The sequence below is a fragment of the Corvus brachyrhynchos genome, unplaced genomic scaffold (genome assembly GCF_000691975.1).
Source record: "Corvus brachyrhynchos isolate BGI_N302 unplaced genomic scaffold, ASM69197v1 scaffold279, whole genome shotgun sequence".
In the NCBI taxonomy this organism is placed as follows: Eukaryota; Metazoa; Chordata; class Aves; order Passeriformes; family Corvidae; genus Corvus; species Corvus brachyrhynchos.
Window position 1 is genome coordinate 3436444 of NW_008246060.1, and position 12172 is coordinate 3448615.

Genomic DNA, 12172 nt, shown 5'->3' on the forward strand with positions numbered 1-12172 from the left:
CAATGTGCAGAAAGTGCTGAGGCGCCTGTTCAAAGTACAAGCACAAGTTCACAGAAGGACTGAAGTCATTCCCATACCCTAAGACCTTTCCAAGCATTCAGTAATACTTGGCTGCAGGCACATCTGTCTAATGGTTTTTATCCAACAGAAATCCAGTCAAAACCAGTTCACGTTGATAATACCTGGCCCAAAAGGTTGACCATGCACAAATCATGGAGTTGATAAGGAAATAAAACCTTCACATCTTGTTCTCCATCAAAAGGTTCAGTTCTCAGCTCCAGACACAATAGCAACCATGTATAGGCACAGTTTCAGTTGTGTTTAAGTATTCCAAGATATGGTCTCAAGTAGTCTTTATCAAGCCACATTTCATAGACTGTTGAGCAAGTGAAACATCTCTGGACACTTTGTGGCTCCACAAAGCCAGCTGCACTAAGACTGGGAGCAAACTACTTTGAGTGCACCATCAAAGGAAACATTCCCATTTCAGCAAATATAATTTTCCGACTACTGTAATGATCAAAGCTATTACAAAAGCCAGGGCTATGATGGCACTGCGGTATCTGAAACAAAGAGACACTAGGTGAAGTGGTATTGGAGCTGTTCCACAGAGATACTCATAAATTCATTGGATCACATTTTGCCTCAGTTAGAGCAGTTTTCCAGCACAGAACTGCCCAGAGCTAGATTACAGTTTACAAAGATGAGATCTGAGGTTTGACTAACTTTTAGCAGTATACTAATAAAACAATCTACATACTAACAAAACAATTGCATATGAGATACTATTTTCTGAAGGTATTTTTGAATATTTATATTCTTACACTTCCTTTCTCTTATTAGGACAGTCCAACAATTGCTGTGTGAGGTAAATATTTTTTAATATTTATGCAAGGTCCCTTGTGGTTGTCTATTTACCCAGTGCTTTTCTCATCCCACATTGTTCCCCCCCCTCCCCTTGCCCCAGCCCTGGCCCCTCCCTCAGGCTCTCCCTTTTGGTTCCTGTACCCCAACTCCGCCCATGTCCCGCCCCTGAGCAAACCCCCTCGCTCCCCGAGCATGAGGTCCCTCAGCCTCTGGAAACCACCTGGGCAAGATGTAACATTAAAGATCTTTGGAAGGCACCATGAAGTCCCTTCTCTGCCTCCTTTGCTATCGCTGTGTTGCAGAGCCCAGCTAGCCGGAGCAGGCGCTCAGGGAACTCCAAAAGGACTATGGGAAGGCAAATCAGTCGCCTTGCCCTAAGCAGCTCAGCTGTGCTCTCCGGGAAAGCTGCAGCTTGCTAAACCAAACCTAGCACTGCAACAGTCCCTCTTCATGAAAGGAGACGTGTTGGGTATTAATCTGAGCCCTCCTCAAAGATTGGCTCTATTCTCTCTGAGAAATAATGTGGGAGCCTTTGGATACTGTGCATGAGACACTTCCTGTCGTTTTACCTATAATTTCTGTCCATCTTTGCAGTCCTACCTATCCCAAGGAGGTCAGGGAACCTTTAGTCAAGCCTACTGAACAAGCTGGTGAAAGCTTTAACTCGGCCTTGAACCAAATCATCGTGCATAATGCATTCAAAATGCATTTGTAAGTTCACACAGTGTTTGCACAGACACAAGCAGAGCTCTGTTCATCACTGTAGCTCTCAGGCAACACAAAGAATAAACAGCAATTACCGTGTTTGGTAATTTTTTAATGATGCCTCTGTGATGTTGCTTACAACTTTATATGAAGGGACTGCAAAGTGCTGCCTCAGTTTCCCTGTTCCAGATGATAATGACCTCACTAACTGCATGCTCTGAAGGCTGCTTCTGGAAAGAGCTACTGAAAGAGATGTCATGAAACGAGATTCAGATTTTGCTATACCATGTTTTTTCAAAATGGCTTCTGTTTCCTTGCATACACAAAATGAGGTGTTTTGTCAGTGATTCAGGGCTGTGTAGTACAGAGAGTACCTGGAGACAGACAGGCTAGACAGGAGAGGCAACTTCTCAGCCCCAGAAACTCCTGTCCTCTTAGAAGGCTTGAGATTGGAAAAATTGCATATTTCCTGTACCACAGACCTTCTGATGACCAGAGAAAAGCTGTCTAAAAGGTTCATCTTGGCTAGAATTCATAAGGATGAGTAGAGGTAATAGAAATGTTTCCTTTATTTTCTCTGTATTGGTTCATAGCTGGTTTGGTTTGCCTCCTATCTAGGCTTTCTTTTTTATCTAGAAAGTGCCTGTGGCCCACTTTTTAGTCTTCCCAGGGCAAGTGAGGTCTGTCCAGGTACTTTTCCATTAGTAAACAGAAACATTTGCTGTCTCCTAGGTGCTTAGCCTTGACAGCAAGAGGGGAGGGTAGAGCAGATGTGTTCTTCTTCAATGCTATTAATAGCAATGTAGCCTGATTGTCATTCAATAGGGAAATCACCTTTCTGCAGGGTTGATGCAAAGAAGTTAGAAATAGATAAGCAAACTGTCTTTTATGACTCCAGCTGTGCTCAGTGTTAAATCAATTGTGGGTGATTCTTGTTCAAGGTTAGAAACAATATCATGTGCATTTTAGGCTGTGTAAATCCCATTTTCAGAACTGCCCTCTGAACACATCATTCCTTCTTTCAGTCATGGTCCTCCAAACATAGTTTACCTAGTGATGCCCAGGAATTATCTTCCACTGGACACGTGCCTTTTCTACTCCTGGATATTCAACAGGGCTATGCAGGTTGTGTCCTTGAGGCTCCCACAAGGTCAAGCTTTAGAACTGCTAGTGCCAGTATCGGGACACCTTAGGGGCAAACCTGGATATTGAGACCCCTATTACCAAATTGATAGGAACATCCAGTCAAACTCCTGTGGGCTCAAAGTGGGCTGCAATATTCTCATAGCACTGACCCCGTGTGACTCCTTTTAGGCATCTTCTTGCTTTGTACTTTTCTGTGCATATAGTCCTGTGTCAAAGAACTCTGTCTGGGCCTGCTTTCTCACCTGAAGTGCCCTGACTTGCACGAGCCCTATCCAGGATTAATGACTCTGTCATTTCTGGTCTGGCAGCCATGGCTGAGAGTACAACCCTCCCAATGCCTCTGTTTTCTCACACCTCCATTGGGTCATTCACTCTCCCCAGGGCTGACAACTGTGCTCCAGGTGCTGGACTCTGCTCTGTGAGACATTTCCCCTCTAACAATGGCATAAGGTGAACTAGATAATTATACAGGTTTACTTTATCAGCTAAGGATTTTTTTTTTAATCTTTTGTTGTGTTCTGGCTATTTTATGTGAGGCATTTCCTGGGTTTTCCAACACTCAACATGCCAAAGAGACTCTGGATGTTCTCCAGAGCCATTTCTTACATCTCACAGATACTTATTTTCTACACAATTTTGCCAGATGACTTGGTGTTATTGAAATGAAAAGCACATAAATGCCTCCTAAGAAATACTCATGATTTGTTTACTTCTCTTTAAAATCCTAATCCAAAAAGTTAACACTGACGTTATGCAAAATGCCACATTTACATTTAATAACAGCATCCTGAATAAATATTTAGAAAAACTGCAGTTTTTTAATTAAACCTGTAGTGAATGAAAGAGCAGATAAATAATGCATACAATAATAAACTTTCCTTAGTTAATCCACCCCTTTGGCAACATAGATAGTAGGTGATTGTATAATACTTTTAAATAGGTAACATTTGAGCATGATCCTTCCTACTTTTGTGATTATTTGTTGAATGAGTATATGTACACAGAGTTAATCAGATCAGTTGATTCCCCCATCTGTTCATTTCTGCCCAGAAAGAGAGACAATATTTTATTAATCATGAGTAAACTAAAACATAAAAGCAGAAACTAAGATTCAGAGAGACCTAGCCTAGCAACAGAGCAAGTTTCTAAAGGACTCCAGCATTCTGACTCAGTGATCAAAATTTAGTATTCCAGATGGGCGACATTTCTGATTTGACAGCCTTAAAAAAATAAAACCTAAACTCTTATCTGTAACAACTCTAGTATAAACAATTCTTCCGTCTCAGTAGCCAAATAAACTAAAACATTTATGCTCTTTTTACACAGATATAGTTTTGTCTACAAAGTGGAGGCCCATTTTTATTTTTCCTCACTTTCTGACCGTAAGGTTATGCTCTTGCATCATCTGACCCATCATAGACCGGGCTATACATAAGGGGGTGCTCCTGCCCACAGTTTGCTGTGAAGGTCCTCATTCTAACCTGGAATAAGACCACGTGTCCTGGGGATTCAGTGTGAACTAGTACAGAAGACAACAGTTTCATTGTTGAGGCACAAGGTGTACTGCTACTTCATCACTGATCTGATTTCCAGACTTGCGCCTCATGGATTAGCCATCCTCTCCAGCTCTGCAATTCTGAGCGCTCTGTGGCCCTGGTATGACATTCAATGCACAAGCACAACGCCCAGCATCAACTCTGTCCTGCCTGAACAATTAAACCGATAGGAGAAGAGCAGGAACCAGAAAGTAAGGAGAAAGAGGTCCTCAACATCCTCCTAAGGGGCAGTGATAGGTCAAGGTCACACTGGTAGTGGCTGCCATTGGCCTGTACAGCTGTAGGAAGGACTGAGCTGCAGGAGTAGCAACTGTAGGGAGCTCGAAGCTGGAAGATATTCTGGGCATGGCAGTGACCCCCCAGCTCTGGGAACAATGACACAAAACACAGAACAGCATTCCCTCCGGAACCAGAGTTACAAATGAGCAGCGCTCCCATCATAAACAAGAACAAAGCCAACCTTTCTGACCCAGCTTTTCCTGCTTAATTTATTACAGATTGCATAAAAGCCAAGAAATGATAGACGGTGTTTCACTCTGGGTAAAATTACACAGGTCCATGGCAATTACAGTGAAATGATGAGTAAGTATACTTCCAGCAGAACTAGATGTCACACTTTATAGACACAGATACACACAGACACACACACACACACACACACACACACACAGAGATTCCCCCATGCAGGAACAGACAAGAATTCCCACTGAATGGGTTAAGGTTCATTAAATAGTCATACTCCTTCACTGACAGCTGTAATAGGAATACAATGTATTTTATATTACTTTATTGCACACTGAAAAATCATGTGGCCCATAAGGAAATGACTTATCCTATTAAAATTCCTAGTATGGAAAATCAGTAAAACGTTATCATGAAGCACTTTTGAAAAACAAACCTCCAGTGCCAAGACTTCAGGACATTCTGATTTTTTTCTGTTTTTCTGATAATTGCTTGTTTGAATTTATTTTATTGAATCTCCACAAGAAAGTGCATATTTTTTGTAAAATATATTCACTAGCTTTTTTTCCTACCTTCTAAAACTGGCTTTGGTACTTGTAAATTATAAAAATAGTAGGAAAAGTATCCTTCTAGGTGGTGAGGGATTCGCCCTTGTTCTGCCTTCTGTGTCACTGTATTCTGAACTATGATTGCTCTGCAGCTATAGACATCAGGTGTAGATCAACCTCTATGCACTGGAATTGTTTGAAACTTTTTCCACAGGTTATATCCCTGTGGAAACATGATTTCTTCTTTTTAGCAATTTTGGCATCTTATCATTTCAAGATAATGTAAATTTGTTTTCACATTATTCCTTTCCTCCTAATTATTTTTTTTTCTGCTTTCATTGTTTTTTCCACTGAAGATACAGGAGAAAAGATACAGGTAAGGCAGAGGAGAGAAGTGCCAAGTGTAGAAAAGAGAAGTGAGTAAGAAAATAAAAATTTCTTGGATTTGTGGGTTTTTTCCCTTTATTTTGCATGAAAATGAGATGCTAACAGCCTTAGCCAGAATTTCAATTTCTGTCATTGCCTTCAGACTGACTCCAGTTCACGAAGAATTACACTAACTTCTCCTATTCTCTGAATTCTTTGGACTGGCACTATATTATGAGGGTTTTGGCCTAATACAGTGATAACTTGGTCCTGAGGGTGACCTCCTAGAGTCTACAGTAAAACCAATAACAAACTATGACTCCTGATAATGTGTCTCAACACAAGCAATTTGGCTCCTTTTTGTTTGAGTTTGGTTTGGTTTGGTTTTATTGACGTACCTAAGGAATTGGAGTGAGGAATTAAGAAATTTTTAAAAAGCACAAAACATTTCTTCACACTGAAAGCACAATCCTCTAAAATTAAAGTCTTTAAGGATGTACTTTCAGTGGGGAAGATGTAAACCCGAAGAAACTCTCCCAAATCTTCATCCTCACATATTTGAATCGTGGTACAGCTGAAATCAGCTGCAAAATTTCCATTTGCTTCAATGGGACTAAAAGTTCCCTCTGAGAATCTAATCAGTTTTCTTTATACTGTCATTTTTTCCTGTTCCTATTATGAATACTGCTGCAATTTGCCTGCACAGGCTTCTCCATAGCTTTTCAGCTCCAAGAGCATTTCCTGATTCAATTTGGCTCGTAAACAACTGCATTTTTTGTTCTTCCAATATATTTCTCATAATGGTACCATTTTCACAAATGGACCCCAGCTCAGTTAAATTTGTTCTGTCTAACATTAGTGAAAGCACACAGATTTTCCTCAGGATACAGTTCATAATACTTTTTGTTTCCATAGCAAGTGTTTTTCTGCATATCATTACAAAGATCGAAGGAGCATGTTCAATACAGTTCATAAAATGAATTCAGATTCTGAACCTCCTCCTTTTTCTCCTACAAATACTAATCCTCTTTTAGAAGTGTGGAGCTTTCTCACTCCCACTTGATGTTGAAATTCACGCATTAATTCTGCCAGGGATAAAAATGTATTGATAATAAATAATAGTAAAATTATGTGGTAAATCTTAGATGCTCTGTTTATTATATTCTAAAATGTGCTTAGCAGATAGTATTTAGTCATTATGCTACAGAATGCTACATATAATATCATCTTAAAGAACTGATCTTGCCTTTTGTGGTAACTTGTTTTTCAACATCTAGAATGATAGCACACCATGGACTTATTTGCTCATCAAGTCACTGGAGGGAGCTAAGTAAACACTTACATCAATTATAGTGAAACAGAATTAGCAACAAGAGCACACAATAACAGATTCTAAACTATTTGTTCCAAGCTACAGCCTAGAAAGACTATAAAGCTCTGAAACATTTGATGAATAGAAAATAATATGTAGCTAGTTTAAATATTTAGAAAGAAGAATACTGATGTTGCTGTTCACTGGTGGGACATTCCTTAGGTGAAATCAACAACTTGGAACAAATTTACAACGTACGTGTTCAACTGAAGAAAATCTACTCATATTCATTCAATGAGATTGTAAAAGTCATCTGGTTACTCTGACATGTACCTGTTGTCTGCAACATAACCCCTGAAATTACTGCCTGTTCATTTGACTTATATATGAACTCTGTATTTATAATGCTAGAAATTTAAATGAAACCAACAAAATAACAGGAAAATCCATTAGCAGCCTAAGCACTGCTTCAACAGCACATGAGAGGTTACTCCCAAAGGATCACATTACCATGGGAGAGAGGAAGCTAATGATGCTCCCTGGAGCAAGGGGGTTCATAGGGGTTCCCTGGTTCGAGGGGGTTCACTGACAAATAGCTAGATTATCACTCTGGTTAATGCAATACAGTAAAGTGACAGAATACTGGACTGCAAGGTGGGAAGTAGAGACAAAGATATCTGATCTAGAAAAGACATTCTTGGGAGAAAAATATCTAACAGTTATAAATAACATATGTGAGTTTGAACACACTTTATGTCCCAGTTACATAGTGGGTCTTGCTTGATTATTACTGTGAGAAATTAAGATTGTCCTGCATGTTTTTTATTGGATATGAGAAGACAGGGTTAATTACAAATGTCCACATCTCTTCTCCCATGAACAACACATAAATTAGCTTTTCCAGAAAAAGTCTGCCAGTTTTGGCTTAATGCCTCAGAGTCATGGTATTAGAGACACAGGCAATCAGAAGAACTGCTGGCAGAAGAGAGTGTTGTGTTACTCTGATTTACACTACTGACCAATCTGGCCCGTTGCTAGACTGGATAATACTGTTACTGTAGGAAACACAGCAGGTAAAACTTCCTAGGGGCAGAGGCGATGTGCTACACAAATTCGAAGCATCCCCAGCTGTATGAACCTACACCAGCCATCAGATGGAAAATGTCCTGTCACTGCTGATTTGACCAAAGAGAAAGCCTCTCCTAATCACTACTAATTTCCTGAGTCAGCATGCTCCCTTAATGCCTGCCACTAATTACACAGATTTACAACTCCGTGCAATATTTGTGAACTAAAGGGAAACCCTCTGAGATTAAAAGATTATGAAAGACTATTGTCCCAACACTAAAAAAAAAAAAAAAAAATTAAAAAGCACTGCAACCCTTTAAAGACAATGGTGAGAAATGGCAGGATTTTGACTTATGACATTATCACAAGAGAAGAATCATCTAATCTAAGGGAGGAAAACAATTACTTAGGGCTGGCTACGTGTGTGGCAACATGTCCGTTACCTTTCTGCTAAATATCAAAGCTCCTGCAGCCCTTCCTCACTATCCGTGTAAGTTGGAAATCAGCTTTGCCATTTATAACACATGGCATTTCACTGAGGCACCCAATTGGGAGATATTTTTAGACTATAGAGGAGAGATTTGTTGGCTAATAACCTTGCAGTATTCCTGCATTATGTTGGCAGAAGAGTCACTGACAAAGTAACAGTTCAAACACTGTTCTTCTGTCATACTCTTGTTCTTTGTTAAATTCATCACCTTCAACCAAAAGCTTCTAAACAGCTGAAAATTCAGAAGTCTGTTAAAATAAAATGCCTGTGTGCAATGTCTTGGATAAAATTCAGTCAAAGATCACAAGGTTAGGATCTGATGAGGCAAAAATTTCTCCTGTGGGAACAGACAATACTTAATTAGACCTACAGATTTGACCCATTATGTGTGTATATATTTAAAATCATACTATTGCCTCCTAGTGCCCATTTTTATCTTGCTTTGTCAAATTTTTTGTAGGATTAGGTTACTTACTATAGTCAATGGACATTTTATGGATGTGGTTTAATACCATATACAAACATCTTCTCACATTACAGTTGCATAAGAACAACTCACATAACTGAACTCTTGTGGACAGGTTGCAGGAGAGAACCCACAGCTTCTGGAACTTACATTTACTTTGTTTTGTTCATTAATGTCTCCATGCTGCTGACCTAGAGAACAGAAGAGATAATTATTAGGTGTTTTCAACACCATTTCCCATTGAAATTAGTTTGCCATACCAGAAGCAGAAAACAAGCACTGCAAAACAGGTACAATCCCTGTATCTCCCCACTGAAGCAGAATGAGTACTATGGATTCAGCACATTTCAAATACTGGTTATATTGGTCATGCAATTTAGCTTTCGCAATGTGTAGATATCTCATGCCTCTTTCATTAGCTGAAGCAATTAAAGTACAGTCAGACATAAGATTTATATTTTCATATTCCCTCTTTGTGCGATTCATTTTGAGATAATTAAAATAATTTTTCAGTGAAGCTGTCACAGCATAATGAAAAATGTTATGGGAATATAAACAAAACTTGTAAACATTTTATGAGGTTTTTTTTTTTTAAAGGGGGAAGGATCCACAACAGCTTTAAAAAATCAAAAATGATTCCCAAGGTGAAGAAAGAACTATATCAGGATTTTAAAAACTCAGCTAACAATTATTTGAAAATAATTACTTTCCCAGAAAAGAAGTATATGAGAAAAACGCCAGCTGATGAAAATAATTCAGCATTTTTCCCTCCTATTTTCTCTGTATGATTATTACTGTACCTGTCCAGATAACAGAACAGACAATGTAAAACAGTACACATCATTTCCTGCATTAGCTGCTTTAATCTGCTATGATTGAGAATGTATTTCTGGACACTGTCCAGACAGGCTTCTGGCAATGAGAACAGTGATGAGACCTGATGTACCTTGTTAATTCTCTTTAGGCTAAATCCCACAGTCCTTGCCCAGACTAAATTCTCATTGAGAGTTTTATTTAGGTTAGATTTTGACCTATTAACCTTAACATATTGAATTCATGGTTCTTTCATCCACACTTTTCTTTCTTTAAATAAAGTATCGGGTTTACCTAATATACTGATATAAAAAGAGCCCTTGGTACATTTAAACTCATGTGTCTCGTGCCAGTGGGAACAGCACTGGAGAAAATGTTTCTGCAATTTATGGGGCAGTTAAACTGATGTGAATATATGGAAATAGAAGACATGCATTAGATCATTCTCTTCCCCATTTTACAAGCAGATATGCACAGGAAAACCACTGAATCCACATACATACAACACCAATTACATGACTGACTGCAGGACTAAGGGAGTTTTCTCCAGCAAAAATTTTTTGAGTTTTGTCCCACTTCATTTACTGTCTATTCCTCTAGAGACTGGTTTACAGTTTAGTATTTTTCTTTCAGTCATCCTTGTGTCCTTTAGCAGTCTTGAGTTTTTCTAACTCTGGTAGTAATCACAAGCCAATGTGAGTACTGTGGAAGTAACATTAATTTTAAAAATACATTTTAAAAAAAATTATATATACCTTTGCAAAGATGCTTCCTGTTCCTTCAAATATTGGCTTCAGAACTCCTTTCCAGGCAGTAAGCAGAGATCTTGCCATGTCAGTCACCTTTCTCAACACCTCTACTACTTTTATTTATCTTTATAATTAAAAACAGTAAAAATACTATACAGGAATAGCTAAGTGTTTCTGCTCTTCTGGTGTCATTGACATCAAATCCATCATTCAAAATCAATCAAAGCTTATTTTCTCTTCAGTATATTCTGATGCTTCACATTTGTGAAGTTCCTCCCTGTATCTCTGTCCGCAAGTCCTTACATGACCTGAATCACTGCAGCCCCCATATTCCTTATCCTTTATGGCTGGCATTAACTACCTCTGTTTGTTTGTTGGACTTTTTGCCACAGCCCTATTTCAATCTTCACTTTGTACTTTGCTAAGCTGCAGGCCTTAAAAACCTTCTATAGGATAATAGAACAGATAAGACATCTAAATATCACCAGTTTGCTGCAACAGGCTGGATTTATTTCAAGGTTCACCATGTCCCTCTGTATCTTCTTTGCTTTTATAATTTCACTTACTTATGTGCCTTCTATTGCTGAAGAGAAATATACTTTCTGCTTGGAAATGCTTGCCATCAAAGACACGATGTAGATAAAATTGGCTTTGAGCTAGATGGCCTAAACGGTATTAGTGAGAAAATAGCATAAATTTCTACATTTAACAGCAAATCCAACATATAGACATACCCTAAACTGTCACTTTTCATGGCAGAATTCCTGGACCCCAAACCCTCTTTCCTTATAGATGACACTAGAACACTCCAAGAGATTGCTCATAAGCCAGTAATTCAGTTCAGAGAAGAAAGTTCTCTAAAATCAGTTAATTGTATGAGATATCCATTACTTGCTTCTTCCTCTGTAACTGATACAAATTCTGCTGTTGAATATTGCCTACCTGGAACTAGCTAGCAAAAGCATTTCGATAACTATTCTTACGCAGAGTTTGATGTTACGCAATTTTCTCTTCAAAAAATCATTTTTAATCATCTACTGCTTTTCTTTGTTACTACTAATGCCAAAGCCACCTGTGCAACTCAAGAGTGTAAAGTTAAAATCTGAAGGAAAAACCCCACACTCTCTGTGTTTTGCAGTAGGCAAGCACTTAAAAGGAACCAGACCACCCAGTTCACAGCACTGCTCTATTTGAAGTCCTTCTGATGCTGAAGCTAATTATGCATCTAGCTAGGTGGGTGAGTATCAGAGCTAGAGAAACAACTTGAAGAAAAAAATCAACAATTTAGGGTTTAAAGGATTCCATTCACACCCTAAGAAGAAGCCACAAATAATCATGAACTCTCACTTTGTTTTATGAGCATTCATTTCTGTTCTGTTGGATATGTGCTATTTTTAGATAATAGTTCATAAAGAAAATGTCCTGTGTAGTAAATAATACAAAATGTTTCATTTTCTTAGGAGTAGAAAAACATTCCAAGTTACTGTCATGGGTACTGCTGTATGCAATAAGCAAAAGCCTGATCCTCCTTCCCAAACCAACAGAGATTCTAAAGGAAGAAACTAAGCTGCAGGTAGTGCTCAGAAGATCAGTTAGTAGAGATGCACTTTTCCTTGGAAAGAGT

The 12172-nt window shown here is 38.7% G+C and overlaps 1 protein-coding gene across 12 annotated transcripts in view; it reads right to left on the minus strand.

The window, feature by feature from the left end:
- Positions 1 to 12172, minus strand: part of CUNH10orf107 (chromosome unknown C10orf107 homolog) — a 260433-nt gene that overhangs the window by 212226 nt on the left and 36035 nt on the right. For 10 of the 12 annotated variants that reach the window (XM_017746379.1, XM_017746380.1, XM_017746377.1 and 7 more), the window contains one exon: positions 9080 to 9177. In XM_017746379.1, the coding sequence (XP_017601868.1) occupies positions 9080 to 9177 (98 nt within the window). The remainder of the gene's footprint in view (positions 1 to 9079; positions 9178 to 12172) is intronic. The other 2 variants (XM_017746374.1, XM_017746382.1) reach the window with 1 other exon arrangement.